General features: G+C 49.9%; 2 protein-coding genes and 1 long non-coding RNA gene across 3 annotated transcripts in view; 2 read left to right on the top strand and 1 right to left on the bottom strand.

Annotated features, from left to right (window-relative positions):
* Positions 1-2,168, top strand: part of LOC149522210 (C-type lectin domain family 2 member D-like) — a 241,450-nt gene extending 239,282 nt beyond the window's left edge. Inside the window, exon 7 of the mRNA XM_089771507.1 lies at positions 1,900-2,168. Coding sequence (XP_089627633.1) covers positions 1,900-2,168 — 269 coding nt within the window. The remainder of the gene's footprint in view (positions 1-1,899) is intronic.
* A 790-nt stretch (positions 2,169-2,958) lies between these two features.
* LOC149522209 (uncharacterized) lies at positions 2,959-7,274 on the top strand. Its single transcript, XR_016347283.1, has 2 exons — positions 2,959-3,018; positions 6,042-7,274. It is a non-coding gene; the product is annotated as an uncharacterized LOC149522209 (long non-coding RNA).
* A 1,013-nt stretch (positions 7,275-8,287) lies between these two features.
* LOC149522208 (early activation antigen CD69-like) lies at positions 8,288-23,003 on the bottom strand. Its single transcript, XM_089770622.1, has 6 exons — positions 22,863-23,003; positions 17,822-17,986; positions 17,030-17,152; positions 15,348-15,523; positions 8,864-8,970; positions 8,288-8,638 (listed from the first exon to the last, which is right to left on the bottom strand). Exons 2-6 carry the CDS (start codon positions 17,964-17,966, stop codon positions 8,509-8,511), a joined length of 681 nt encoding a protein of 226 aa, XP_089626748.1. The 5' UTR covers positions 17,967-17,986; positions 22,863-23,003; the 3' UTR covers positions 8,288-8,508.
* Positions 23,004-26,724: the final 3,721 nt, after the last annotated feature.

Here is a 26,724-nt window from a genome sequence, read left to right as displayed (position 1 = left end):
TATAGACCAGGGGTGGGCGAAAGGGCCTCCGTGCGCTGGATCCGGCCCCCACAGGCCCTGCCGCTCCCCAGCCCCTAGGCCAGTTAGGGCTTGGGAGCAGGGGAGTGTGCAAAGTCTCCTCTGCTTCCCTCCCCCTCCCCCCCAGCCCCTCTTCCCACCCTGCGAGTAGCGCACAGCACTTCAAAGTGCCACGTGCTCCTTGCAGGGTGGGAGGAGGCTTTGTGCGCTTTCCTGATTGGCCTGAGAGCGGGGGAGCGTGCCAATGTCTTCCAGGGCATGGGTGCCTCGTGGGAAGTGGGGGCAGAAGGTCTCTCCCACCCCCAGACCAATCATGGTCTGGGGGTGGGGTAGCCCCACCCCTTCCTATTTAGGCCCCACCCTTTCCAGGGTGGCCCCTGGGCAAAAAATATTGCCCTCCCCTGCTATAGACTAAAAAACCATGGAGATGGGATCATGAGCGTTCATGGGCAAAACTCACTTCTTCAGATGACTGCAGTTGGGCTTTGCCCACGAAACCTCATGATCCCATCTCCACGTTCTGTTAGTCTATAAAGTGCCACCAGACCGTTGGTTGTTGTTTCAGTTCATCCCTAGTTGGGGACGGGTTAGAACTTGGCAGCATCTCCCCTGATGACCTGCCCCTGGCCCTTCACCTGCTGTTATGTGTCTGGCCCTTGGCCTTGTGCCTGGGCTGCTCTGAGCTGTCCCTGCCCCCAGGCTGGGCGTGTCCCTTCCCGCCTGGCAAACGTCTCCCACCAGGCGTCTCCCTCGCCCTGCGTCTGGCTGTGCTGGGAGCTCTGGGCAGCGGGTGCTCGGCCTGGCGAAGGGCAGGGAGTTTATTCCATCCTCCCCTCAGCCCCCTCCTGGCCAGCCCATAGGGTTACTAGATGGCTTAACCAAAAATACCAAAAAAAAAAAAAACCCCACTGTGGGAAAAAAATTCTTTCGAGGAGGGGAAAAAAAGGGGAGGGAGACCAAAATTGTCCAGTCTGGGGGGGGGAGGGGCGGGGAAAGACGCCAAGAGTTAAACAAAAAAATTAAATAATAAAACAGCATTATTAAAACAGAGTGAGTGCAGACAGAATAGGGATAGGAACAGGGGAGGAGTTGAGCACTAAGACCCAGGGGAGGCATTGCTTCCCCTTGGTCTTTAGGCTTTTTGTCGGCGGCAAGAATGCAGGAACCACGTAAGCAGAGGGTGCAGGGCTTGGGGTGTTGGGAGCCAGGGAGAGAAGGGGGCAGAGGGAGACACTCAGGGGCTGGGCGCACAGTTGCCGAGTGTTTGTAGGGTTGACAGGTGTCCTGTATTTTTGCCTCCTGGCCAGGAAAAAAATCAGAAAATACCAGACATTTCAGGTGTCCGGTATTTTCTGAAATTTTTTTACCGGACAGGAGGTGAAAATACTGGACTATCCGGGCCAATACTGGACTGTCCGGGCCAATACCGGACACCTGGCAGCCCAGCGCAGAGCAGGGGAGGGGCAGTGGCCCAGGCGAGCAGAGCTCCTCGGGGAACCGGCCTGGCCGACCCCGCTGAACCCGCCTCTTACCCAGCGTCGCTCTCCTGCCTGCCATGACCACGGCCCCCTCCCCTGCCACTCCCTGCCCTGCCCACCCCCTCTGGCCCACATCCTGGCCCAGCTCTGTGACCTTAGACACACGAGCCCTTTGTCAGCTGCCTCCCTCTTGAATGTGAACTGAGATTAGTGGCCCAGTGAGAGCAGGGTCAGGTGAATCCCTTTGGGGGCTGGATTCCCAGCGTCCCCCTGGCTCCTTCACACCCCATCCTGCCTCAGCACCTGCCAGGGTCAGAGGAGTCTCAGCAGCCTGGGGCGCCGGGATCATTTCTCCCACCCACGGGCAGGTCCCCTCACCCTATGTGCTCCTGTCTCATTTCAGTGCTGTTATCTGGGCGCTCTCCAGCTGTGCAGGGCCCCGCGTGCCCGGATGGGTGGGTCTGGTACCAGGGGAAATGCTTCTATTTCTCGGAGGATGAAGGGAACTGGCCCGACAGCCGGAGCCGCTGCTCTACCCTGGGGGCCTCCCTGGCTGCAATCGACACCTTGCAGGAAATGGTGAGAGACTCCTCACGCTGGCCTGGCCTGGGCTCTGCCCTGCGGGTGAGGGGCAGCTCAGAATCCAGAGCCAATGGACTTTCCAGCTGCTGAATGCCCAGCCGGGCTGGGCCCAGGCCCCTCTGGTGTCAGTAACGGGGGGATCAGCCACTGTCAGGCCTATCAGCAGGAGATGCCCCTCTGGGGCTGGGCTGGCCCTGGTGTCTGCTGGGCTGCCTGGAGCTGGAGGGGGCTGAGACCCCAGCGCGGCTGGAAAAGCCAGTGCCCCAGGTAGAGGACAAGCAGCCAGCTGAGGTGGGGGAGGGGTCCCCTTGGGCCTGGCCCTTCCCAGCATCCCCTGCACTGATCATCTCTCTCCTTCCCCGGGGAGGGCTGCAGGGAGCCCAGCTGCTCTGTCGGGTGAGGGTTTCACACAGACCCTGGCCGGGCATGGAGTGTGGGACCCAGCCCTGGGAAGGTTTGGAGATGGGGGGAGCTGGGTTTGGTGGGGGGGTTAATACTGAATAGGGGAGAAGGGATAGCTCAGTGGTTTGAGCATTGGCCTGCTAAACCCAGAGTTGTGAGTTCAATCCTTGCAGAGGGGGTTTGGGGCAAAAATTCATCAGGGAGGGTACTTGGTCCTGCTGTGAAGGCAGGGGACTAGACTGGATGACCTTTCAAGGTCCCTTCCAGTTCTAGGAGATAGGCATTTCCATTAATTTATTATTTATTTATTTATTTACCCAGAGCTGGGCAAGGGGGAGGGGCAAATCCCCAGCCACCTCCTGGGAACACTCAGACCCCCTGGGATTCCCTGCCCCAAGCTGGGGAGCAGCAGGGTTGGGCCCTAACAACCCCTCTGTTGTTCTAGGCTTTCATGCAGCGCTATGAACGCAAATTTGACCACTGGGTCGGCCTCCGGATGGACCCAGAAATGGACCAATGGCACCAAATTCAATAACTGGTGAGTGTTCTCACACTCACACTCCCTCTCCCTCCATATGAGTCCCTGGGCTTCGGGTCCCTGGTGTGTGAGGTGCCAAGTTCAGGCAGAGCTGCCAGCCAGTGCTGGTTGCTTTTGGGAACAGGGGGGCCATGGCAGGCAAACCGCCTTCCTGAGCACCCTGCTGCACTGTGGCACTTTAGCAGGCTGGATAGAAATGTCAGAGTCTAAGCACACTGCATCCCCTGGCTCGCCCTTGTCCACACATTAGTTATACCTGTGGTAAGGCCCCTCTGGCCAGAGCCTGCGCTTTGAACCCCTCCTGCATCCCAGTGCCTGGTCCAGAGCCGCCTCCTGCACCAGACTCCCTCCCGGAACCCACCCCTGTCACCCTCTCCTGCATCCCAACTCTGTGCACCAGCCCGGAGCGCCCTGCTGCCTCCCATATTAATATAGTAGAAATGTGTGGCCCCTATGACTTTCCAAAACTCATGGAGTGACCCCTTGTGAAAATTATTGCCCATCATCAGTTAAACCGTAGGAAAAAAGAACAGGAACAGAGGGTCAGTTTTCACAATGGAGAGAGCTAAATTGGGGGATGGTGTCTGCCAAGGCTCTGTGCTGCTCAATATATTAATAAACGATCAGGGAGTGGGGTGCGCAGTGAGGTGGCAACATTTGAAAAGAACAGTAATTAATTGTTATTCAAGAGAGAGATCTTGGAGTCATTGTGGACAGCGCTCAGAACATCCACTCAGTGAGCAGCAAAAGTCAGGAAAGCAAACACTGTTAGAAATCCCTAAGAAAGGGCCAGAATGAGACACAATATAGAAGTGTCATTTTATAAATCAGTGGTGTGCCCACATATTGAATACTGAGCCTAGTTCTGTTCTCATCTAAAAAAAATGTTAGAATTGGAAAAGGTACAGACAAGAGTAAAAATATTAGTGGATGGAACAGCTTCTATGTGAGGAGAGATCAGGATAGGATTGTTCAGCTTGGACAGGAGGATCAATATAACCATGACTGGTGTGGAGAAAGACAGGACACTGGGCTAGAAGGACCATTGGTTTGATACAATGTGGCTGCTCTTATGTGCCTACAACTGAATTGTATTGGTAAAAAAATTAAACTGTTTGTAGTTGGTAGGAAGCTGGAATGTCCCCAGAATTGGCTTAGAAAGCCAGGGCGTTAACGACCTTATGATCATCAAGGTCCCCTTGGGGTTGTCCCCGGTGTGTTGATTGTGCCACTGTGCCTGCCTATATCCCCTCCGGGGCTCCGCTACCCTGTTCTGCGAGGTGAAAAACTCCGGTCTCCCCTAGACAAGGCACAGAGGTTGGGTAACTGACCTCCACCACAGCAATGCAGACACTGAAGCTGCTCAGCTGTAGGTCCATAGGCAGCATCACAGAGCACGGCCTCAATAGGAGCAAAATCCCGAGTAAATTTTTTCTTGCTTGGTATAAAAGTTTTGCACAGAGAAAGCTCCTAAGTTCACTCTCCTTATCAATGAAAGAGAGAGATGCACAATGGTTGTGCCTTCCGGGTAACAGTTATTTACACTGGGCTTGAGAATAAATAAGTATTTTTATTAAGTGTAACAAGTAGGACATAAGTGATGGCAACTGAAAACACTCAAATCAAGTTACTAAGACAAAACAAAACACGCCAGCTAATCCTAATACACAAGGAAACATGTTACATGCAAATTCTTACCCCAATAGTTGTTCTGCTGATCTCTGTCAAGTTAAGTAGCTTCCTAGCTTGGGACCGATCCTTCCCCCTGTTCAGTCTTAGATGTTCCCAGCAGCCTCTTGGCTGGTGAGTGGGGGTGGTAGCCAGATGGCTGGAGGCCCCCACTCACCATCCAAGATGCTCTGGGTTACCTCATTGCCATCCTAGCAGAGCTTTGCTGGGGGGATGCTGGTGCCTTATCAATGGAGGGATGATAGGAGTTACTATAGAGAACTTTCTGGGTGTCTGGCTGGTGAGTCTTGCCCACATGCTCAGGGTTTAGCTGATCGCCATATTTGGGGTCTGGAAGGAATTTTCCTCCAGGGTAGATTGGCAGAGGTCCTGGAGGTTTTTCGCCTTCCTCTGTAGCATGGGGCACAGATCACAGGTGGAGGGTTCTCTGCGTCTTGGGGTCTTCAAAATATTTGAGGGTTTCAATATCTGAGATATAGGTGAGAGGATTATTCTAGGAGGGGTGGGTGAGATTCTGTGGCCTGCACTGTGCAGGGGGTCGGACTAGATGATCAAATGGTCCCTTCTGACCTTAAAGTCTATGAGTCTGAGTCCTTGCCCACCCCGGCCATGGGATCAGGTGGGCGGGGGCTGGGTTAGCCTGTCTCTGGGACACGTCTTGGCCCACCCAGAGCCAGAGGCTGGAGGTCTGGGGGTGGGGACATCCCAGCCTGCCCAGAGTGGTGCTGGGCCTCCTCCCAGCCCGGCACCTGCCACTGAGTAGCCAGGATGGGTCAGTGGGGGAGGATTTGCCTGTGGGCCGGGATCCCGCCCTGTGCCCAGGTGGGACATGCTCCGGCGGGAAGCTGGGTTGAGCGGCTGGGTCACACCACGGCCACAGGGCCTGTGCTGCTGCCATTTAGCTCCAGCCTCCTCAGCGAGGCCTGGCCTGAGAGCTGATGTCAAGTGCCAGGGGAGCCCTGGCCCCAGCTCTTCTGTGCGGTGTCACTGCTGCTCCTCGCCATGTGCTGCTCCCCTGGAACCTGCACCTGGGACACTTTGAGTGCGGGGGCAGCTGCATGGGGGAGGGGAGCAGGATCCGGGGTTAAAACATCCCCTCGGCGTAAATGCTCCAGGGAGGCCAGTTCCTCTTAGAACCTCACCTGGCCCCACTGCCCCCTGTGGAACTGTCCCCTTCGGCTGGGGGCAGGGCTGGGGCCTGGTGCTGGTGCAGGAAGGGAACTGAGGGGCTGGGAATGCAGCAGCTCCCTGCCGTGTGCAAGTGTCGCCCCCTGTCTGTGATGGGAAACACCCGGCTCCTGCCTCACACCCGCTCCCTGGCTTCTGCCCTGCAGGTTTGAGATCGGAGGAGATGGCGACTGCGCGTATCTGAACGAGAAAGGGGTCAGCAGCCTGTGGTGTACCAGTGAGAGACACTGGATCTGTAGCAAACCCGATGCACTTACAGCAGCAAAGGAGACCGCAGCGGGAGGAGTCTCGTAACAGGAGTGTTGGACAATTGGCCCTGGCAAAGCTGGACTGGTTTTTCTCCAGCATCACACCTGAGCCTTTCCAGAGTGTCAGAGGCTGCTCTGAGCCTCTCTGAGTGAAAAACTGTTTGCACATTTTGTCCTCTCACCACTGCTGCCTAATTCTGAGGCTTCCCTGTAGGTTGCTATTTTGAAATAGCTTCTTCTGAAATAAGCATGCTGTGTAGCTGTACCCTTAGACCTCTCAGTGGAGAACTGGGAATCTCTGACGGTGCAACTCACCAGACAGAAGAGCAGCAATAACTAGTACTTCAAAGTAGGAATAAGACCCTCCGGAAAAGGGCACTTTTTCCGGAGGATCGGGGCCAGTCTAGACGCTCTTTTCCGGCTTTTTTAAAAGCCGGAAAAAAGCGGCGGACATTTTTATTTAAATGCCGCGGGGGATATTTAAATCCCCCGCGGATTTCCCTACGACGACTCGTGAAATTTACATGCCCCTTCCGGAAAAGGCGCCAGTGTAGACGTAGCCTTTGTGTTTACATTTTAGGTTTCTTCGTTTAATATTTTTTGCTGTTTTAAATGTTTTACCTCACATTGTACTTTCTGATGTTTTACATTTGTGCACCTTGTTGTTACTGTTATGGGGTGTTTTTACAAGCACTTACTCATTTTTACTACTGTCTTGCATTTTTCAGTTTCTTTTTATGATATATTAGTTCTTTTTCGTGTTTACATTTTTGATGTTTTAAATGTTTTACCTCACATTGTATTCTTTGACGTTTTACATTTGTGTGTGTGTGTGTGCGCAAGCGCACCTGCGTGTCCTTGCGGCTAGTGCGCCCAGGTTCATGCTTGCGCCCTTGCCCGCGTCCACACTTGCAAATAAGAGGAAAAAAGTGAATCATGTGTACAAGTCTGCAGGAATGGGGTTTTGATTTGCAGGGTTGCTGAATGTGAACGTGTCCCTTTGTGCTGTACCGCTCTGGCTTTTGGCCATGACTGGGCATTTTTTTAATAAAATCACTTCTGAAATGCTTGTACTAGCAAACAGACAAAATGAGACCATCTCCCCAAATGAAATAAACTACTTCAATAGAAGTGCTTTTCTCTTGGCTTAGCTGCATTTACCTGGCAAATTCAGTCCACCTCGCTATGTTTGATGGGGATGAAGGCAGGATCACACCCCTGTCCAACACTGTTAGGTTGCTAAATTAAGTGCAGGACAGAAAATGGTAAAACATGTATATACTACTATCCAAAATTAGAAGTGTGGCGTGTTTCCTCAGTGAAGTCTGCCAAGAAATACACAGAGCAAAATTATTTTTAGAAGCAACCAGCTGAGGAGAGATTCCAACATGTTCCCTAGAGTGGTAGTGCACAATGTGTGAGGTGTGACCCCCCATTTGTTATCAGATTTACCCAGTGCTTTGCGGTATGCTCATTTATTAGTGTTACACTTATGAGACAGGGGGAGGAGGAAGGTTAACAATTCTATCTGTGTGCTGCTTGTGCTTACGTGTGCTCTCATAGAGCTGAACGCTCCCTGCTGCCACTTCCTCCTCCCACTGGAGCTCTCCTGCAGGAACTAGGTTCCTCAGGATGGGGTTCTTCCCACCTTAGCCACACACACAGACACTCACACCGACTAAGAGAGCACGTCTGAGAGGACTGGGTAATCAGCACTCACAAGCTGACCCCTCATATGTTCCTGGACATAACAGGCTGGGTTAACAGCAATGCCACACTGCACCCTCATGAGCCTTTGGACTCCGTGGGCTGGATTAAACAGCACTTTAAGCTGCCATCCTCATAAGCCCCCAGGTTCAGCACCCCCTATCCCCACTTTCACACCACACTCATTCACTGATAAATCACATGATGAGCAAACACCACAGGATTTTGGGCACTACAAGGATCTTTAGCTTGGGTACAAGAAGCGTTGTTGCAGAGCAAATGAGGAAGCCAAACAACACCCCTTGAGGAAGAGAGAAAGAGAGACGCTACCAGCTTAACAATTAAAGTTATTTATTTCTGAGTAGTGAAAACAGTTACAATATTAAATCTAAATTGAAAGTGATTACAAATGTTATAACGGTTTACATAGGGCAGGGGCAGAAGGCAATGCTTAGAGAGATAGATGGTATAAATTCTGCTATAAATTCACATCCATCAGTCTCACATTTGTCTAAATACTGCTTTTGCGCAAGAGCTCTTCTGGAATAGCTTACTCTGTAAAAAGCGTATAGCTTAGACATATCCCAAGTTTCCCACATGAGGCGGCAGCTTGGGACAGCCCCACTGACCAGACCAAACTGCTACATCCAGGCCACTGTCAATTGGCTCCACCTTCTGCTTTCTGTGCTAGTTTGCTGCAGATCCAGTGCGTTCTCCCTGAGCAGCTTGAGCTGGCCATGTTGCCGTCATTCAGAAACACACAGTGTTCTCCTCCTGCTATTGGAAACCTGCAACAGCAACAAAACAATGAAGCCACCAGAGCAGCTACAACTGGCAGCAAAAATCTGGCCCTGAGTCATTTGCCCAAAGGCCATAAAGCCCTCCTGGGGTAACATCAGGAACTGAACCAGACATCCCAAGCAGCAGATCCAGCCCTTAACCACAAGGCCAGGCTCCTGTGTTTCATGGGAGCTGCCTCTGTCACGGAGTGACCAGCACTCAAAGGGACTCACCAGTCATTGAATTCGGTGCCATTGGCCCATTTCCAGGGCTGGCCTGGTTCCCGCCGGAGTCCAATCCAAAACCTGGAGTTGAGGTATTTATAGCGCTTCATGAAATCCTGTTACAAAGAGAAAAGGGAAAAGTGCCTCACACTCCATTTCTGGGCCCGCAACAATTAACACTTGGCTCTCTCGGCTATTACACAGGGGGCTGGGCAGGGGCCCAGGCTGCACCAGGAAAGGACAATCCAGATTCAAAGGCAGCAACCAATTGCTCCATAAAATACAGGGAAATCTGTCCAGGTGTGGACATTATGCCAAGACTAGTGTTCATAGAGCTGGATGGAGATTTTCCATCACAATATTGGTTCAGAAAATATTTCCTGTAAAAATGAAGTTTTCCAAAGGTATCTCTCAATTTTGCTGAAATTTTTTGTTTATCACGTATCAATGATTGCATTTTTGGGTCAGTTCAACATTAGTCAGCTGCCAAAACTGAGCTACCAGGGTGCCTCATGGGAGCTGTAGTTTGGCTATCTTATACCTCCATTCTCCTCTGTGGGTGTTTCCCCAGACTGAAAAAAAAATGCTTCATTTGCTTTGACAAATCAAGATGTTTTGATCTGTGACTATCAAAAGAAATTGGTTTGAGCAAACATTGAAACTAAACATGGTCATGTATTTCTGGAGCTGAATGGGAAGTTAAATTTTCAGCCTCTTGTCCTGATTCCAATGTTTTGGCATTTGTTTTTATCCTGAATTTCCCATAGGCTAGACCTTCTGATTTTCAAGCAGCTCTGGTATTTTAGCAGCTACCTGGCTCTAATCTCAGTTGCATTTCTGGCCTTCAACGCTGTTACTCTCTCTCACAATCCCATTATTTTACCAGAAGTTTCATGCTGGCTGGTGCTTTAAACACCCCACCCAGAGTGGTCTTTACCCATAAGAATGGCCATACTGGGTCAGACCAAAGGTCCATCTAGCCCAGTAACCTGTCTGCCAACAGTGGTCAATGTCAGATGCCCCAGAGGGAGTGAACAGAACAGGAAGTTATCACATGATACCTCCCCGTCATCCATTTCCAGATAAACAGTAGCTAGGGACGCCATTCCTACCCATCCTGGCTAATAGATTCATGGAGATTAGGTTCATCAATGGCTATCCAGCTCTTTCTTGAACCCTGCTTAAGTCCTAGCCTTCACACATCCTCTGGCAAGGAGTACCACAAGTTCACGATGCACTGAATGAAGAAAAACTTCCTTTTCTTTGTTTTAAGCCTGCTGCCTATTTCATTTGGTGACTCCTACTTCTTATATGGTGGGAACAAGTCAATAACTTTTCCTTATTCTCTGTTTGCACACCAGTCATGATTTTATAGACCTCTAACCTATCCTCCCCTGAAGTCTCCTCTTTTCAAAGCTGAAGAGTCCAAGTCTTTTAAATATCTTTTCATATGGGACCCGTTCCAAATCCGTAATCATTTGTTGCCCTTTTCTGAACCTTTTCCCAATATATATCTTTGAGATGAGGCATCCACATCTGCATGCAATACTTAAGACAGTGGTCCCCAACCTTTTGAGGTTGTCGGGCGCCAGGGGGCGTGGCTGTTCGCCCGCCGGGCGCCGGGGGGCGGGGACACTTGCGCGCCAGGGAGCGCCCCCCCCATAGCTGCATGCCCAGGGGCGCCCCCCCCCATAGCTGCATGCCCGGGACCGGCGCTCCCCCCCCCGCCAAGCGCCACGTGTCCGGGGCCGGCGCTCCCCCCCCCCACCAAGCGCTGCGCTCCCCCCCCCGCCAAGTGCTGCGCGCCCGGGGCTGGTGCTCTCCCCCCCCCGCCAAGCGCCGCACGCCCGGGGCCGCCGCTCCTCTCTCCCCCGCCAAGTGCCCCGGGGCCGGCACTCCCCCCCCCCGCCAAGTGCCCGGGGGCCGGCGCTCCCCCCCCCGCCAAGTGCCCCAGCGCTCCCCCCCCGCCAACTGCCCGGGGGGCCGGCGCTCCCCCCCCCGCCAAGCACCGCGCGCCCGGGGCCAGCGCTCACCGTGCGCCATGTGCCCGGGGCCAGGCCAGCCCCGAGCATGTGGCGGGCGCATGCAAATGCCCCCGCGGGTGCCATGGCGGCCGCGGGCACCGTGTTGGGGACCACGGACTTAAGATGTGGGCGTACCATGGTTTTATATAGAGGCAAGAAGATTGTTTGGTTTATTCTCTCTCTCTTTTTCAATGATTCTTAACATTCTGTTTGCTTTTTTTGACTGCCGCAGCACACTGCGTGGATGTGTTCAGAGAACTATCCACAGTGACTCCAAGATCTCTCCCTTGAGTAGTTGTAGCTAAATTAGTCCCCATCATATTGTATGGGTAGCTGGGACTATTTTCTCCAATGTGCATTATTTTACATTTATCAACATTACATTTGATTTGCCATTTTGTTGTCCAATCACTTTGTTTGGTGAGCTCTTTTGGAATCTCTTCACAGTCTGCTTTGGTCTTAACTATCTGTAAATTTTACCACCTCATGTTTCCCTTTCTCCAGATTATTTATAAATAAGTTGAATAGGACTAGTCCCAGGACAGACCCTTGAGGGACATCACTAGTTGTTATGGGATCAGAGGGACAATCGTTTCATGGATTGGTAACTGGTTACAACACAGGAAACAAAGGGTAGAATAAATATGTTTTCAGAGTGGAGAGAAATAAAACTTATTTATTCTACCCTGTGTTTCCGGTCTTGTAACCAGTTACCAATCCATGAAAGGACCTTCCCTCTTATCTCATGACAACTTACTTTACTTAAGAACCTTTGGTGAGGGACCTTGTCATAGGCTTTCTGGAAATCTAAGTACACTATAGCCACTGGATCCCCTTGTCCACGTGTTCGACCCCTTCAAAGAACTCTAGTGGATTAGTAAGGCAGGATTTCCCTTTTCAGAAACCATGTTGACTTTTCCCCAGCAAATTATGTTCATCCATGTGTCTGACAATTCTATTCTTTAGAATAGTTTCAACTAATTTGCCCGGTATTGACATTAGACTTACTGGTATAATTGCCAGGATCACCTCTAGAGCCCTTTTTAAATATTGGTATCACATTAAATCAGCTTCTATACCTAATGACTGGAATATAGCTAAAGGATAGGTTACACACCACAGTTAATAGTTCTGCAATTTCACATTTGAGTTCTTTCAGAACTCTTGGGTGAATGGTATCTGGTCCTGGTGACTTGTTACTGTTAAGTTTTTCAATTTGTTCAAAATCCTCCTCTAATGATACCTCAATCTGGGACAATTCCTCAGATTTGTCACCTAAAAAGAATGGCTCAGGTTTGGGAATCTCCCCACTATCCTCAGCTGTGAAGACTGAAGCAAAGAATTCATTTAGCTTCTCTGCAATGACCTGATCATCTCTGAGTGCTCCTTTAGCATCTTGATCGTCCAATGGCCTCACTGATTGTTTAGCAGTCTCTGATGTACTTAAAGTAATAACAAAATGTTTGAACAACAACTAGCCAAAAAACTCGAACTCCTTTTTGGAGTTCTTATATTTTTATACTTAATCTGACAGAGCGTATGCTCCTTTCTATTTTTATCACTAGGATTTGACTTCCACAGTTTAAATGATGCCTTTTTATCGGTCACTGCTTCTTTATTTGGTTAAGCCATGGTGGAACTTTTTTGGTTCTTTTTTAAATTGGGGTATACATTTAAGTTGGGCCTCTATTACAGTGTTTTTGAAAAGTTCACATGCAGCTTGCAGGGATTTTACTTTTGTCACTGTGCCTTTTAATTTCTGTTTAACTAATAACCTCCTTTTTTTTTAGCTCCCCTTTCTGAAATTAAATAGTATTGGGCTGCATAGGGATGTTAAAATTCATTACATCATGGTCACTATTCTAAGTGGTCCAGTTAGAACTCTTGAACCAGATCCTGTGCTCCACTTAGGACTAAATCAAGAATTGCCTCTCCCCTTGTGGGTTCCAGAACCAGTAGCTCCAAGAAGCAGTCATTTAAGGTATCAAGAAACTTTCTCTGCATCCCATCCTGAGGTGATTTGTACCCAGTCAGTCAATATGGGGATAGTTAAAATGCCCCACTACTACTGAGTTTGATAGCATTTTATAGTCACTATTACTGTCTTGATCAGATTGTCTAAGAATATAGCTGTAGGGATATCATCTTCTTAGAGCATGGAATTACTGTCCATAGAGATTCTATGAAACATTTTGGATCATTTAAGATTTTTTACTTCATTTGATTTTACATTTTCTTGCAATTACAGTGCCCCTCCCCCACCAGCACAACCTGTTCTGTCCTTCGGCTACATTTTGTACGGTGGTATGTCTCTCCCATTGATTGTCTTCATTCCACCAAGTTTGTGTGATACCTATTAAGTCAATATCCTCCCTTAAAATGAGGCACTTTCATTCACCCATTTTATTATTAATACTTCTAGCAGTTGTGTATAAGCACTTTAATAATTGTTACTCTTTATCCATCTGCCGTTTCCTGTTTTCATTTGATTGTGTCTCATCTGATCTGACCCATACTTCCATGCTCTCCTCCTGACTAGAACATAGAGAATCCCTATTAATCATAGAATCATAGAATAATAGGACTGGAAGGGACCTCAAGAGGTCATCGAGTCCAGCCCCCCGCCCTCAAGGCAGGACCACGCTCCGTCTACACCATCCCTGACAGATGTCTATCTAACCTGTTCTTAAATATCTCCAGAGAGGGAGATTCCACCACCTCCCTTGGCAATTTATTCCAATATTTGACCACCCTGACAGTTAGGAATTTTTTCCTAATGTCCAATCTAAACCTCCCCTGCTGCACTTTAAGCCCATTACTCCTTGTCCTGTCCTCAGAAACCAAGAGGAACAAATTTTCTCCTTCCTCCTTGTGACACCCTTTTAGATATTTGAAAACCGCTATCATGTCTCCCCTTAATTTTCTTTTTTCCAAACTAATAGATCCTCCCTTCTCTGTCCGATGCACATGCTCCTCCGCACCAGTCGGTTTTCCCCCAGCTGTTAGCTTTAAAACTGCTCTACAGCCTTTTTGATGTCAAGTGTCAGCAGTCTGGTTCCATTTTCATTTAGGGGCCACCTACCCTTCCAGTATAGGCTCCCCCATCCCAAAAGTTTCTCCAGTTCCTAATAAATCTAAACCCCTCCTCCTTACACCATCGCCTCATCCACGCATTGAGACTGAAGCTCTGCCTGCCTACCTGGCCCTGAGCATGGAACTAGAAGCATTTCAGAGAACACTACCATTGAAATCCAGGATCTCTGTCACTTTCCCAGCACCCTATATTTGGCCTCCAGAACCTCTCTCCTACCCTTCTCTATGTTATTGGTACCTACATGTACCACGACCACCAACTCCTCCCCAGCACTACACACAGTCTATTTGGATATCTTGAGAGCCGCAGCCTTTGCGCCAAGCAGGCAAGTCCCCATATGGTTCTCCTGGTCATCACAAACCCAGTTATCTAGGTTTCTAGTGATCCAATCCTCACATTACAAACACCCCCTTTTTCAAAGTGACTGGAGTTCCCTCCCCTTGGAGAGGGATCCTCAGTGTGAGAAGATGCCATAACATCAGCTGGAAGGAGGGGCCCAACTATGGAATGATTTCCCTCTGCTACAGTTGACTTCTCCTTCCCGTATGCAGAATATGCAGTTGCATAGGGAACCTGAAAGTTTGGGGGCACTGCTGGGTCTTAATGTCCATCCACCTGCTTCTTCTTATCCCTGTTTGGTGGCTCAGCTTCTTCCGGAGAGGATCTAGTTAACTTAAAGTGACAAAGCCTGCCAGGGCTATTGGCAGAACATGGAACCTGTGACAAAGCCATTCAAGTGTATTAGTCCATAGGACTGTTGCTTAAAATATTTCATTAGTGTTGAAGATTATATAAAAACCCAAACCTCTAAAAATCGTCTCCCGCCTGAGCTGTCAGGCATGTTTAATAGGATTTTTGGGGCACTCTGCATTACTAAGGACAGCTCTGACCCCAACTCCTGGAGTCAGGAATTTACAGGACACACTCATAACTTTCATAACTATCTAGTCTTCATAGTTGCCCAGAAAAACTTGAAAATGGGACTTCCTAAAAGCTTGGACACCAGAAAACAAATTGAAAGCCCTCATAGCTGCTATCTTAAAGTCAATCACAGGGCTCCCCACACACCACCCCGAGTGCTGATCTTTAAATGCCTGGGCTGGCAAGCCTGCTCCTGTCACAAAAAGGGGCTGGGAAGCATCTGGATTCCCCCACAGGGAATTCCCTGGGAGCAGGGAGTCCCATGTGGCTCCGATTCGGTGCCCATCACATGGGGAGGATGGAGCGTGGGCAGAGCACTCGGAGCTCCAACTGTTCTGGGCTGGGTGAAGTTGCCCTAAATTCAAACAGCACCTGGGACCAGGCCAGCCCCAGGATGAGCCCAGACTAAAGCTGCTTTTGCCCCCCCCACCCCGTGCAGCCCAGAATCTCTCACCATCTCCAACTGCGAGTCAATCCCAGCCAGGGAGGCACCGAGGGCAGAGCAGTTCTTCTGGCTGTCAATCCAGTTTGCTTCAGTCTCGGAAAAATAGTAACACTTCCCCCGGTACTCGATCCAGTCATCAGGGCAAGGAGCACCAGCCAGGCACAACTCACATGTCTGTGCTGGAGCTGAGAAAGCAGCAGGGTGAGAAAGTTGCTCTTCTCCCACTATAGCCAAGGGAACAAGCCCTGCCCATTCCCACTTCCCGCACACACTCTACGGCGTTGTTCTATACCAGCAAGCAGAGTTTGTACAAGGCACATTCCCCTTTCCAAGAAGGCGAAGCCAATGCCCTCCTTCCCCTTCCCAGAGACACCAGCTGTGAATTTGGAGCCACATTTGCAGCCCCAGGCTCCTTTGCTGCAGCTTCAGTTTTGCTCCCTGCAGACGCTGCCAGAGAGACACTGGGTTGTACCTGCACATCAGGCACTTTGGCATCTGCCTGGCCAGGATCTCTGGGGGGAGGGAACACCGCCAGGGCAGGGTGTGAGGAGGCTTTTTGTGATATCAACCATCCAGTGAGTTAATTACAAACTGCCAGCAGGTGGCGCTGTTGTCACTTAGTTTGACCAGCCCAGGAGAAGGGCAAAGACCCTACCAGTGGTTCCCAAACTTTTCAGCATCACGCCCCCTTTTTGAGAAACCCTCACGACCCCCCACCCCAAAATAGCAGCAAAACTTGTTGAGCAAAAAAATTTGATTGGGGGCTGGGTCTCCTCATGCCCCCCTGGAATTTCTTCTCGCCCCCCAGGGGGCATTCCTCCTTAGTTTGGGAACCCTTGCTCGACCCATTCACTGAGGAGGGGTGAGTGTTTCAGGAAGGTTTGGAGCGTGGTCAAGAGAAGGGACTTTGTGAGGGGCAGGGGATTGGCAGGAATGAGCCTAGAGCCAAGTTCAAATTCGGTTTTGTCTTGTTTCCATCTCATCTCAGTTTTAGTTCAATCTTTATTCTTTCCACAACAAACTGTCAGGGGCCATGCGTGACACAGGGTTGGGGTTATTAACCACCCTCGCAGGGGCCATGTGAGACACAGGGTAGGGTTAGAGTCACTAGCCACGTTTCCAGGGGCTATGCATGATACAGGGTTAGGGGTAGTAGCCATGCCCTCAGGGACATGACATAGGAGCGGAAATTTGAGGTAAAACTGGTAAATGGGGACATGCTGTATGTTTGGAGGCAGAGGATCTAGGGCTGTGCATGAGCAACCGGTGTCAGGCTGGATGTCACAGAGGGATGCTGCAAAGGGACATGGGACCTAAGGTGCAGCCACTGTTACCTGCAAGGCAAAGCCAAGGCTGGCCTACCCTGGGGGAGATGGCTAGCCAGGCTGATGGGGTCAGGGAGCTGGCAGCCAGACAGACAGCCGCAGCTCTTCCCTCTAGAGGCTGGGGAGTGGTAACACTGACTCTCAGCCCTGGGTAGCCAGGTGTGTGTGGGTAAAAGCAGATAGCTGGTTGGAGATAGGCACTAAGGGAAGGGGAAGATCCCACAGAAAAGCCCAGGGCTCAGAAGAGTCTGTTGAGGGCTGTAGCAGGGGTGGGCTTTGAGGGGAGGAGAAAACGGGTGGGATTGTGATGTTTGCAGCACCGAGCATGCAGCACAGAGACAGGGTCAGTGCAGGCATCACACTCACCTGGCTGGGCCATGAGGATGGTGATGAAGATGAGGAGAAGGAGGAGGAGGATCAGGACAAAGTTGAGAACCAGGTTTGGAACTGCCCAGCGACGTGCCCATCGTCTCAACCCAGCCAGCCAACCTGGAACAGAACAAGCCACTGATGCTCATGCTGGGCCAGGCCCTGCATGGATTAGCAGCATAAGCCAGAGCTGGTTTGAAATAAGAGGGAAGGAGGGTATCTTGTAATTAAGAGACGTGTAGGGAGTAGATAGTGAAACTCTTCCTGCATTTTGGAAGGTAGAGTCCTTTCACCTTTAAAAAAAATTGAAACCCACAATTTGAGATTTGAAAGTGTTCCCTTCAAACTCTTTCCAGGGAACCGTGTGTATTTATAAAGAGAGAGGATTGGGCAGGGGGGACAGAGACCCTCACATTTTAAACCAAAACCTGACTCTTTTCCTACTTCCAACACAAAACCCCCTCAAACCAGCCTGGTTTCCAGTTGAAACCCTGCACACTCTGAAGTGAAACAAGGGGAGGAGAACCCTCGGTCGTGTTCAAACAGCCTTTCCCCCACCCACAGGGTGGGGTGGAAAGTTGACCAGCCTGTCTGGGCTGAGGGAGGATGGGAGGTGATTAGGCAGAGAGACGGGGGACAGACTCAGCTAAAGGCTGATGCATGTTGATGGCCTTTGCGGTCTTAAGTGTCTTTTCCACAGAGCAGGCACCAGAGGGCGATAAGGCCTACACTGCATGAGCATCATTTGGGCCATGTGAGAAGATCCCAGTGAGGCCGCTAGCGCTCTACCTGCAGCACCCGTCGGGCGTCTGCTTCCGCTCTGTGCGGGGGTGGTCCCAACACAAGTCACACCATTTTGTTCCATTTGGGTTTTCTGGGAGCCCAGGAGTGGATCTGGCTCCATCCCCTCAGCAGGACGTGACACATTCCCCATCTCTTCTCTCGCTGGAAGACCTGTGGGCTCCAAAGGCAGAGACATGTTCACTGGAACCCCCTTTCTGCAGCCAGTGGTACCTAAGGCCTGTTCACACTGGGTCCGGCAAGGCTGTCAGAGCCCTTCCTAAAGGCAATTTCAAAGCAGCTCCCTCGATTACAGCTCGGGTGTGGTTTGGCTACATAGCGTGATCAGGAAAACACCCATGCCAATATCGTTTGTTGGGGGAGTTTTGCCCGAATGCCCCAAGCAACCAGGCTGGGTTTGAGCTGTGGTCCACTGAGCTGTTCCAAAGCTCTCGTGGGCGCTGCTTTTATCCCCAAGGCCAGCCCGGCCTCGGCAGGCACCGACCAAACCAGCTCCAGGTGCTGAATGATCCTGGCTCTGAGTCTCTTTCCTGGCACTGGGTGGGAGCTGGCGGGTTCCTGTGGAGAGAATTGCCAGGTCACTCGGGCTGGCTGGTGTCGCTGGTTTATCTGCCCAGCCCCAGCCCTGCACAGCTGGGGCAGGTGGAGCCAATGGAGCTGGGGCTGCCCTGGTCTCTCTGCAGCCACTGTCGACTGAAGGCTCCCAAAGCCCCTGACAGACACAGGGAGGCACATGCTGGACGGGGCCAGTTCCATGGACAGAGAGGGGGGCCAGGCCCTTGGCGGGAGTGACCTGGGGCAGCCCCACTGAAATCCCTGGGCCCAGCCCCCCAGCTGGTGAAATGAGCCAGAGCCCCTCTGGGGTCAGATCCCCAGCTCTGATTGGTTATAACTGACTATAGAGTTGCACCTGCCACATCTGAATGTAACATGGTTAGAAGCGGGGCTTGTGTCTTGCCACAGGAGGTCCTAGAGCAGTGTCTCAAACTTTTTAAGACCAAGGAAAACCAAACAATTTTTTTAAATGGGGACCACCAAGGATTTTTTTTGTTGTGGAAAAAAAAGCCCCCAGGGAAAAGTTGAGCAAAAAAAATAGAATAAAAAAAATTAAAACAAGACTTGCCCCTTTAAGGGTGGCCATTCCCCAGAGAAAAGTTGTTGACCAAAAAATAAATTAAAGGGACAAGCCACTTTAAGGGCAGCCATTTTGAATTCTGTTCTCTCCGTGGCATACCTCCAACTGCCTCACGACACACACTTTAAGAAACACTGTCCTAAAGCCCATCCCACATCAAGTTCTTGAGTAATACTGACTGTTCTAACTCTGCATGGTCCCATCATCCCTAGGAATGCCAGGAGCTAGCTATGAGTCAGAAAAGAAGACAAATGAGATCTTGCGGCAAGGAGTTCCACAGGCTGCTGTGCATGGTATACAGTAGAAACATTCCCTGTCAGCAGACTGGGATTTGCTGCCTCTTAGAATATGGGGCATGACTGAGATCTGGCCTTTGAGTGTAACTGCAGAGTGTCATTGGCCCCTGAGGGGAAATGACGTTTCAATCAACTAATCAATAACAGGCAGCTAAGCAAAAGAAACAGCCTCCCCTCCCCCAGCTCCTTTAGAGCAGGAGCAGAGCAGAGGGATGGGCAGGCAACAGCTACCTCATAGCCCCATTTGGTGCCATCACATGTTACAAGGGCAGGAATGCAGGAGCCAGAAGTTGCAGCAGTTTCCCCAGGGAGAGTCTCCCGCACACACAGGGACTTGGGTTCCCTCCTGCCTGGCTCCTTGGACCATCCCTGCCAGGGGGTGTGAAATGCCCCCAGATTAGAATTCTCCCCTCGCTGCCTCACACCTGCCTCCCCACCAACCCCTCTGGCAGCCATACCCAGCCTGGAACTTGCCAGTGAATCACTAGGTACATCTACACTGTACTGCCTGCTGCTGTGTGACCCTGCTTAGGGATCCATGTCCAAGCCCAGGCATCCACACTGCACAGAAAACCTGGGCTTGCAATCACTGGCCCTGGCTCTCCCAGCCAGGCCAATGGGCCACATAGACCTTCTGACCAATCTGCAGCTCAAGAGCTGTGTCTACACTGCAAAGTGACAGGGCTCAGACCAGAGTCATACCAGGACACAGCCCCGGGTCTTGTGCACTGGCTGAGCTGAGTCAGCCTGATCTGTGTATGGATAAAAAGGGTCCGGGACTTACACCTGGGCTGTGTGGACACACCTGGAGTGTCACTTTCTTCCACCAGGCAGATAGCATTTGTCTGCTATTTTAGATCCTCCCTTAGACAGTGACAGGAGCTCCCCACACCCAGCTGCACCTGCCCCAGGGGCCATTTGTCTCCCACTGCTCACAGGATCCTGGCTCAGCACATGGGGGTGGGGCATGTGCGATCTCAACTCACATGAGTTGGGGCATCACTTCAGTTATCAATAACTTGAGTTTGGCCAGGCCAATGCAACTGACAACAGCTCTCCAGGGTCCATGTCACGTGGGGTGGGGAACAACAGTGCTTGCTCAGCAGAGGTGGAAAATAACTAAATAGAAATAAAGCTGCAGAGAGGTAGCTGAGTTAGTCTGTAACAGGAAAAATGTAAAAACCAACAAATAGTCTAGTTGCACCTTAGAGACAAATAAAACATGTAGATGGATCATGAGCTTTCGTGGGCACAGCCCACTTTTTCAGATGACTGGACAGAAAGTAGACGTAGAAATACTTCATTACACTACTCAGATACATTTTTCCGTATTTGTACTTGACTCAAGTAATTTATTTTTGTGATACAATGTTTTCAGAAAAACCTACTTGGGTAAAAGTCAAAATAATTTACTCCACTACAAATTTCTGGAAGCACTTAGTTACTCACTACTTTCAGTATCCCACTGACACTTGTGCAAGCCAGCAATCTGATTTCCTAGAACACAGCCAAATGTGTGTGGGTGCCATGTAGAGGGGGCTAGGTACCAAGTTTGAACCCCTGCATTTCATACTCAACGTCTGCTTAAAGCTGCATTCCCTGGCTTCAAAGGCAGCTCTTAACTGCAGCAGAGTTTGAGGGCTTACAACTTTGCCTTTGGGGTGTGTGTGTGGGGGGCGTTTGTTTAAAAAAAAGACTGGGGGGGGGGGGGTGATCAACAACCACCACCACCAGACTCATATTACATTCAAATAATTAAGGGATCCTTAGCTCATCAGGAAAACTTTACCAGGTACTTAAAAGCTATGGCAGGGGACGGGAGGGGAAGGGTCACAATGAGTGTTGTGATTGGCATTTGGACCAGTACTGTTACACTTTTAAATGTTCTTGAAAAAAGGGAGTAAAGAGAGAGATGGCAAAATGTGCAGATCCTACAAAATTGCTCAGTCCAAAGCTGTCTGCAAAGAGTTACAAAGGTATCTCACAAAACTAGGTACCTGGGCAACACAATAGCGGATAGGATTATCCTTGTCCATTATTGGACCTAACCAAGTGAGTTATAAGATCAAGAACACATATTCCTGCGCATCCAGAAATATAATCTATGCTATCATGTGCCGAAAGTGTCCGTCTGCTATGTACATTGGACAAACATCTCAGACACTTCGCCAAAGGATTAATGCCCACAAAACAGATATCAGACAAGATCACAAAGAAAAAACAGTTTCTTGCCATTTTAACCAGAAAGGACACTCTCTCAATGACTTAACCACCTGCATTCTGCTACAAAGACCTTTTACATCTGCACTTGAAAGGGAATCCTCTGAACTGTCATTCATGTTAAAATTCGACACTCTCCAAAGAGGATTGAACAAACACTTGAACTATCTTACACATTATCAAGATAGCTTTCCCAATTATCACCTCTAATACCATTAACTCACAAACATCTCACTCTCCCCACCTCTAATATCGTCAATTTACAGACACTTACCTTCCTTCCTCCCCCCCCCCCCCCCGCATCCCCCTCCTGTTCTGAAATGTGATTTGTCCTTTTCATATGTGTTCATTTTTTTTAATTGTATCCTTTGGTATATATGGTTGTGACTATTTTCTTCCACTATTTGATCTGAGGAAGTGGGTCTGGCCCACGAAAGCTCATCATCTAATAAACCATCTTGTTAGTCTTTAAAGTGCTACATTGTCCTGCATTTTGCTTCAATCTAGCTATTGACTCTGATTTTTATCTGCTTAGGTTTAGCACCCACTCTCCAGATACTTAAAGAAAAGAGGAAGAACAGAGCATCATCCTCTTCCCCCCCCCCCCCCCTTCTTTCCCTATTTGTTTTTAGTTTTCATATCCCCTACTGGTAACATCTGAAGAATGGGCTGTGCCCACAAAAGCTCATGATCCCATCCACATATTTTGTTAGTCTATAAAGTGCTACCAGACCATTTGTTGGGGTTTTTTTTTTACAATAACTTGGGTAATTATCCACAGGACCACGACTTTTTACTTCTGAACACTTGACCACATTTACCAGACCATACTTCTGTGCTTTTACTCAAGTACTTTTCAAGAAGGATGCTGACTTTTACTTACTTACACTTATTTCAGAATAGCAGAACTTTTACTCACACTTTTTTGGGTACTTTTCCCACTATCGCTGTTTTGAAACGCTCAGAACAGGGTCGGGGTGGATCCGGCAGCTCCGAGCGGCCCCAGCGCCCAGGAACTAACTTGGGGGCCCCAAGTGTCCTGTAGGACCAGCCCCAGCATTGGGGGCTTTTTATATTATAAGCGTCTGCACCTCCCATCCCTCATCCCGTACCTGCGTTTGCACCCTCGCTACCAGAGCAGAGCCCCGCTCCCTTTGCGATGCGGACACCTGTGCAACGAACAGCCGCCCCCCACTTCACCCTGCGACCCGCCCCTCACAGACCCGCAGGGCAAATGCGCTGGAAGCGAAACTGGATCCATGTGGACAAAGCAGCAGGGACAGGACAGAGCGGAGCCAGCCCGGCCCCTCACCCTCATGGTGCCGCTATCGCTTTGGCCAAGCCTGTCCCCAGGCAGACACCCCCCTTCGCCGCTTACCTGGGCAGAGGTCCCCGGCAGCCGCAGCCGGGCTTGTTCCGATGCAGCTGCAAACACACACCCGCAAACACACACCCAACCTGCAGCACTGCTCTATCCGCCCTCTCGACTGGAGAGTTGTATAAACACCTGCTCCTGTTGCTGCTCCTCCTTGCTCCTCTCTGGTTGGCTGGGGGGGAGGGGGGGGGGGAGCAGGGTGTGAGCAGAAGACAGAAATTGACCAGCCTGGGGACTGGGATCAATTAACGTTCTGGTACGGCAGAGCGGGGGCTGGAAGGGAAATATCAGGCGGGCAGGGGGGTGATTGGAGCTGGGGTGAGATAGTGCTAGCCCCCGTACCGGGGCTTTGTTCCCCCACAGGGAGGGGGCAAGGGGGTAACTGTTACCTAGGGGTGAGCCCCCTGCCAAGTGTGCAGATCCCGGGGTGGGCCACAAAGGAAGGTAGAAAGGGAGTTTTTATGTCCCTTCTCAGAAAGACTGAGCCCATGGCAGCTTCCTGTTTGCTCTAAAGGCGAAGCGGCTGATACTGAGCTTCAGGGGGTTAGTCTGTTACAGAAAAAAACAAATGATCTGGTAGCATTTTATAGACTAACAAAACACGGAGATGGTCTATAAAGTGCTACCAGACCATTTGTTGTGTTTTTTCTGCTGATATTGCCTTGTCTTCCCCTGCCAGCCCCTCCCTCTCTGCACTGCTACTGCACATGGGGAAATATGCTGCAAGGAGCATGTGGCACATTTTGAGGCTTTAAAAGTCTCTAAACAGTTAACACATGAAGTCTCATCCCCTTTCAAATATGTGTCATATCCTTTGCAGTGATCCCCTGAATTGCATTCCCATCCTCCTAACCCATGTGAATGCTCCTTTACAAATGTCATTTCCATTGCTCTTATTAGGGGGCTGTGCCCCCTGCTCACTGCACTCACCAGTCAAACCCTCCTGGTATGAATGAGAGGGGTGGGAGTGCGGGATCTCAGCTTGGGGGTGGAGGCCACTTACTTGCTTTCATGAAGCTCTAGCACCATAGCTCAGGCCCTGTCTACCACTGCTTTTAAAAAACTAGCTAATTTATTTTACATTAACTGCTTGAGTTAACTACAATTAATTGAGAACCTTAATTTTCATGCCATTCTATAAGTTGAGAGTTTGCCCTCCCCTGCATGGCTGGTTGTGCTCACTTTTGGTCACCCTACTCCAAAAAGATGCAGCGGACATTGCTCTGAACACTTCATTATTCTGTACTAGCATTACCCGTCCTGTTGGGATCATAGAAGTACACTCAGGTGGGCCTGGTTTGGCCTGGTGTGTGTCTTTCCTCCCTGTATACACTAAAGATGATGGACCTATCTGTCCCTCCTTACCAATATTTATAAAGGGTCTTTCCTCCTGTCTTCTGGCACTTCCATGATGCTCCCGCCTGGATCCAGGCTGCAGGGCCCCTCTCTCTGATGAGACAAACTAAAAGAATTCGGCTACGTCTAGACTGACATGATTTTCCGGAAATGCTTTTAACGGAAAAGTTTTCCGTTAAAAGCATTTTCGGAAAAGAGCGTCTAGATTGGCAGGACACTTTTCCGCAAAAGCACTTTTTGCGGAAAAGCGTCCGTGGCCAATCTAGACGCAGTTTTCCGCAAAAAAGCCCCGATCGCCATTTTCGCGATCGGGGCTTTTTTGCAGAAAACAAATCTGAGCTGTCTACACTGGCCCTTTTGAGCAAAAGTCTTTTGGAAAAAGACTTTTGCCCAAACGGGAGCAGCATAGTATTTCCGCAAAAGCACTGACAATCTTACATGAGATCGTCAGGGCTTTTGCGGAAATTCAAGTGGCCAGTGTAGACAGCTGGCAATCATGTAAGCAGATGATTTTCCAGAAAAACTTGCCAGTCTAGACACAGCCTTCACGTTTTGCTCCCTCCCAGCTCTGGGAAACCTACAAACTCAGGGAACATCTGAGAACAGGGCAGCGACAGTGTCAGCTGGTTTGTAACTTTTCCAGAGCAGCCACTCCCACTGCAGTACACATGAACCCAGAGGCTACTGAGAAAGGAAGACACCTGGCCCCGACTGGGTCAGGGATGTGACCCACCAGTGGTCCTCTGCTGGCCTGAGCTGGTCTCTGAGCTGAACCTGAGGGGGTGAGAGAGGAAAGAGACCCAGGGCTCCGACCAGAACGTGTCAGTTCATGTGACTTAGAGGGGAGGGAATGCAAAGGATACTTATCTGATGGGCCAGACATTGTCCATATGCCGTAAGGAACTTCCTACAAAGGATGCAACAGAACATCACTAAACAAAACCATTCCAAGAGTCTGCTGAAGGGGATGTGTCTGGAGGGAGAAAGGGGTCTGCAAATGGACTCAGATGCCTGAAGAGATCCTTTTGAAACTCTTCACAGCCTGCACTGGACTTAACTACCTTGAGTAGTTTAGTATCATCTGCAATTTTTGCCGCCTTACTCTTTAACCCTGTTTCACGGTGGGTCTGTTTTCCCCACTGGGCCTGAGTCTTTCTCCACAATTAACTCTCCCGTGTGTAACCCCTTTCTCCAGAGCATTTATGAATATGTTGAATAGGGTTGGCCGCAGTACAGGATAACCCTAGTTACTGGTCTGCATTCTGAAAACTGACCATTTGGCTATGTCTAGATGGCAGGTTTCTTGCACAAGCTTTTTTCCAGAAGAGATCTTCTGAAAAAACTTCTGAAAGACAGCATCCACCCTGCAAAAGCACATCAAAAAAGCTATCTACTTTTTCAAAAGATAGCATCCAGACTGAATGGATGCTCTCTCGCATGTAAGCAGTGATTACTATCGACAGAATGGCCACCAAGGCCCCTGTGCTTTTTCCTCTTTTCCTCTTCTTCTGAAAAAAACCCCTCTTCCCTGTCCACACATACCTTTTCCTGAAGAGCTCTTTTGGAAAAAGGCTTCTTCCTCATAGAAAGAGGAATACCAATGCCAGAAAAAACCCTCCTCATGTCTTTCGATTTCCTATTGAAAGAACACACTCGCAGTGTGGACGTAACTCAGGTTTTGTTGGAAAAACGGCCATTTTTTCCAACAAAAGTCTGTATAGGGTTGCCAGATGGCTTAACCAAAAATACTGAACAACCCTCCAAAAAAAAAAAAAAAACCACCGGGGAGAAAAAAAGGGGGGGAGGCCAAAGTTGTTGAGCAAAAAAAAAATAAAAAGGAACCCAAGAGTTATTAAACAAAAACATTTAAAAAAATAAAAAAACAGCATGGCCCCTTTAAGAACAGGCTGGGCTCTGCCTCTCCTAACAGGCTGCTGGCAGCTGGTGGCCATCTTGTCTTTCTCCTCTGGGCCAGATTGCTCCCCTGCAGAACCAGATAAGCGGGGGTAGGAGTCAGGGCCCAGTTGCTGAGGAAGTGTAGGGTTGCTAGATGTCCAATATTGACCCAGACAATCCAGTATTTTCACCTCCTGGCTAGGAAAATATCAGAAAATACTGGACATTTTAGGTATCCGGTATTTTCTGAATTTTTTTTTTACCAGATAGGAGACAAAAATACCAGACTGTCCAGGTCAATACCGGACACCTGGCAACTAGGGTTGCCGGGTGTCCAGTTTTCTACCAGATGATCCGGTATTTGTGCTCTCTGTCCAGTGGAAAAATTCAGAAAATACCAGACATGTGCAATGTCCGGTATTTTCTGAATTTCCAGCTGGGAGCCGGATGGAAGCCTGGTGGGGGTGGGGGAGCGACTGCGAGGTGGGGCTGCAATTTACGCTAAGAGGCCTTTGGTGGCATGCAAAAAACGGACAGGGCGGTGCAGTGGCTGGGACTCCCAGACACTCCCCCTGCCCAGCTTCTGCACACAACCAGAGGCTCCCAGTGTCAA

This window comes from Pelodiscus sinensis, chromosome 19 (assembly GCF_052426305.1).
Source record: "Pelodiscus sinensis isolate ZL-2025 chromosome 19, ASM5242630v1, whole genome shotgun sequence".
NCBI classification, from domain to species: domain Eukaryota; kingdom Metazoa; phylum Chordata; order Testudines; family Trionychidae; genus Pelodiscus; species Pelodiscus sinensis.
The sequence above is the reverse complement of the archived record's forward strand: the minus strand, read 5'-3'. Positions and strand labels throughout refer to the sequence as shown.

Bases quoted from the DNA above. Each gene is read 5' to 3' on its own strand.
- LOC149522208 (XM_089770622.1), bottom strand. From the start codon at position 17,966: ATGGGGAATGTGTCACGTCCTGCTGAGGGGATGGAGCCAGATCCACTC. The intron at 15,524-17,029 runs GTGAGTGTGATG...CTGCTTTCTCAG, and splicing joins CATCCTCATGGCCCAGCCAG to CTCCAGCACAGACATGTGAG. The intron at 8,971-15,347 runs GTGAGAGATTCT...TCTTTGTAACAG, and splicing joins TTGACTCGCAGTTGGAGATG to GATTTCATGAAGCGCTATAA.